The sequence below is a fragment of the Austrofundulus limnaeus genome, unplaced genomic scaffold, assembly GCF_001266775.1.
Source record: "Austrofundulus limnaeus strain Quisiro unplaced genomic scaffold, Austrofundulus_limnaeus-1.0 Scaffold1491, whole genome shotgun sequence".
NCBI lineage: Eukaryota > Metazoa > Chordata > Actinopteri > Cyprinodontiformes > Rivulidae > Austrofundulus > Austrofundulus limnaeus.
In genome coordinates, this window is record NW_013953893.1 from 24,596 (window position 1) to 27,861 (window position 3,266).

The 3,266-nt window shown below is 36.4% G+C and overlaps 1 protein-coding gene across 1 annotated transcript in view; it reads left to right on the top strand.

Annotated features, from left to right (window-relative positions):
* The window catches only part of LOC106535561 (regulating synaptic membrane exocytosis protein 2), a gene marked incomplete at its 3' end in the record, with an annotated part of 27,145 nt that overhangs the window by 3,089 nt on the left and 20,790 nt on the right, over nucleotides 1-3,266 (top strand). Inside the window, 1 exon segment of the mRNA XM_014032601.1 lies at nucleotides 1,381-1,591. Within this exon segment, the coding sequence (XP_013888055.1) occupies nucleotides 1,381-1,591 (211 nt within the window).

Sequence of the window (3,266 nt, forward strand, 5' to 3'; positions counted from 1 at the left end):
GGAGCGTTTCAGATATAAATTACAATGGCAGCTCTAGGGCAAAGTATGCAGGAGGAGAAGCATGGCAAAGTTGAGATAACTTGGATGGGAAACGAATCACAATAGTGTGCATTGCATTGGCAATGCACACTGATGAGAATAAAATCATAATATTACTAGATTAAAGTCATATGGAAAAAAGTCATAATATTACCAGATTAAAGTTAAGTTTACAAGAAAAAAGTCACAATATTCTAAAATTAAAGTCGTAATACTATAAAAGCATGCAGTCACCAAGGCATTAAAATGAGGAATGTTGAGCAACTTGTCAAGATGTTCTGTAGTATTGCTTAAAATAAATAGTTATCAGTAGCAAGACTTGGAAATTGTGCAAATGACTTTATGGTAAACTGAAGCATGCATTGACAGATTTAGTTGGCACATAGCTAATTTGGATGAAAGCATATATTAATCTAACAGTGACCCAGGTCATCCCAGACTACTTCATAAAAACAGACACATGGCTGTACACAGCAGGTGTGAGGAAAACAAGGTGGAAATGAAGAACGGAAAATGGACACGACATGTAAGATTATGACTTTTTTTCTCGTAATATTACAAATTTAATTTCGTAATATTATGACTATTCTCGCAAAATTACGACTTTAATCTTGTGATATCATGACTATTCTTGTAAAATTACAACTTTATTCTCATATTGTGTCTTTATTGTCGTAATAATAAGAAACTCTTGTTGTGTGGCCCTAATACTCAGTCATACCAAAGGGAGCAGACAATGAAGAAAATAAAAACAAGTGCTTTTTACCAAACTGGGTAATGGTTATTTCAGATGTTAAACATCTTTCTACACAACAACAGCATGGCTTTATATTACAGAGTGCAGGATGGACAGTCCAGATATGTTGTCTTTGACAAATCAATATCTTTTGTATAATGAAACGAAGAATCATAGAACAAAGACCTCTGACTGATCAGGTGAAATAATGAACAGAAGTTCTTCTTCCATAACTGGAAATATTCAAGATTTCACCAAACAAAACTAAAGTTAAAAAAAGAAAAGAAAACATAACATGATAAACCTTTTTCTCCAAACTGTTGTTGACATCCTCATCTGTCACAAATTATTCTGTTCAACCAAGAATCTTAAAAAACATCTTTAAAAGTCATTTTAAGAAAAATAACTTTTAAAAAGAACCATCTGAATTCATCAAGTCTGTTCTGAGTGTGCTGTATGTTAACGTCCTGTCATAACAAAGTGTGCCACAATTAGTTTTGTACATTTGTCATTAAAATGATTTAATTCATACATAAACATTTACAAAACTTTTGCTTTCATTTCCTAATCTCTCCTTGTTTTTTTGTTTTTCAACCCACCTGCAGGAAGTTACACCAGCAGTTTGAATCGTATAAGAACCAGGTCAAGAAGATGGGGGACGAGACTAAGCCGGCTCAGGACCAGAAGAGCGACGCCCCGACGTGTGGAATATGTCACAAAACGAAGTTTGCCGACGGCTGTGGTCACCTCTGTTCATATTGCCAAACTAAATTTTGTGCTCGGTGCGGAGGACGAGTGTCTCTTCGTTCAAATAAGGTAATAACGCCCCTTCCACTGCACAGACCTACACARAGTCATATAATGACTAAAGCACAGACTGAGGTTTGCTGTACTGTTAACARCTGTTGTAGTCTGACACTTTGAAGTAAATCTGATGTGATTAAAAGCTCCAGAGTTTCTCTTTCATGCTTTGAAACATGCATTTGTCCCATTTCACCACTGGAGGGAACTCTTCCTCTTTGGTTTATCCCAAAAAGGAGCTTAATGCTGATTTTAACATGGCACTCTGTTGTCCAACTAACCTCTGTAAACTCCTTTCTACAGTGTCTGCCAACGCTATTAGTTTGATAGCATTTAAGTTAGTGGCCGCATTAGTAGGAGCTACTAATGCCATTCACAATGTCTTTCTCCTTGTGTTTTATACCCCCTCCCCCCTCCCTCATCTGTCTTCTTCCTTGCTTCCTTTCGGTCTGCTGCATTCCTCCTCTCATGGAATTGCAACAGGAGGACAAAGCGGTTAGCAACTCCTTTTCTGTTTCTCAGGATTTCATTCAAACACAAACATTGTTTGTACATTGCCGTGTGTTGCACAAGTACACATCCAGCAGCCGGGAATTTCATGCAGCATCTATCTCTTCTGTCAATCTGCCACGCTGTGCRGGAGAGCACATATGCAATAAATATTAGACAGGAACAAACATTAATAAATAAACAACAAACCAATATTAATAAACAAAAGCAGTTTTTTTTGCATAAGGTTTTGAAAGTTGTTTAAGTAGCAAAACAAGGTGTAAATAACACTAAAGATAGCCAGACTGAATTAAACAAGGCTAAAAAAAACATAAATGTTCATAATAAGGTGCAGTTACATTATTTTACAGTAATTTTTGCTTTAAGCAGTTGGAGAAGCTTGAAAAGTTGGTMTCCAGACTTTCTGGAGTTAGAGAGCAAATTAAACTGAGCTCARTTTAAAATCCCTACCTCTCATGATTTCTCAATTTAGCACAGTTAAAATATTAAAATATTTGTAGTTTTATCCCARTATTAAAAATATAATCAATTCACAGATAAAGTATGGCTAAATATCACATTGGTTATTTGTGAGAATGGAGCGTGRTTAACATTGATTTCCTATAGATGACTTGGCTCTAACCAGCCTGAGAGTAGTCAAAGTAACAGTACCTGTTTTATAGTTTAAACAGTAACAATCTATATTGACTCTGGAGCTCAGCTCGTATTGATGTTTGGCTGAATCGTCAGAGCAGCAGAAACACTGAGGCAGAACTTTGTCTTAATGCTAGYTTCCCAGTACCACGAGTTTTCATTATTCTCTGGTAGGTAATAGAAGGGAGATCGGTTACTGTGCCTTACAGATGGTGTTGGGTAATAAKAGTAGCAGCAGGTTGGCAAACAGGAGAAAGGATGGCAACCCTGGGTTGCCATCCTTGCCATCCAAGGGAACCCTGGATAGTTGTAACATTAGATATTAATAATTAAACATTTACATCAGCTGTAGAACAAAGACTGTAAAAACACTGTTTCGCTTTTATAAATTAAAAATATCTATTGTCACACAGACAGTGKCATTTTATTTACTCCACAAATCATACCGGGTAAATGATGATGTTCTAGTATTAGGACAACAGAGCATCTGACACACACACACACACACACACACACACACACACACACACACACACACACACACACA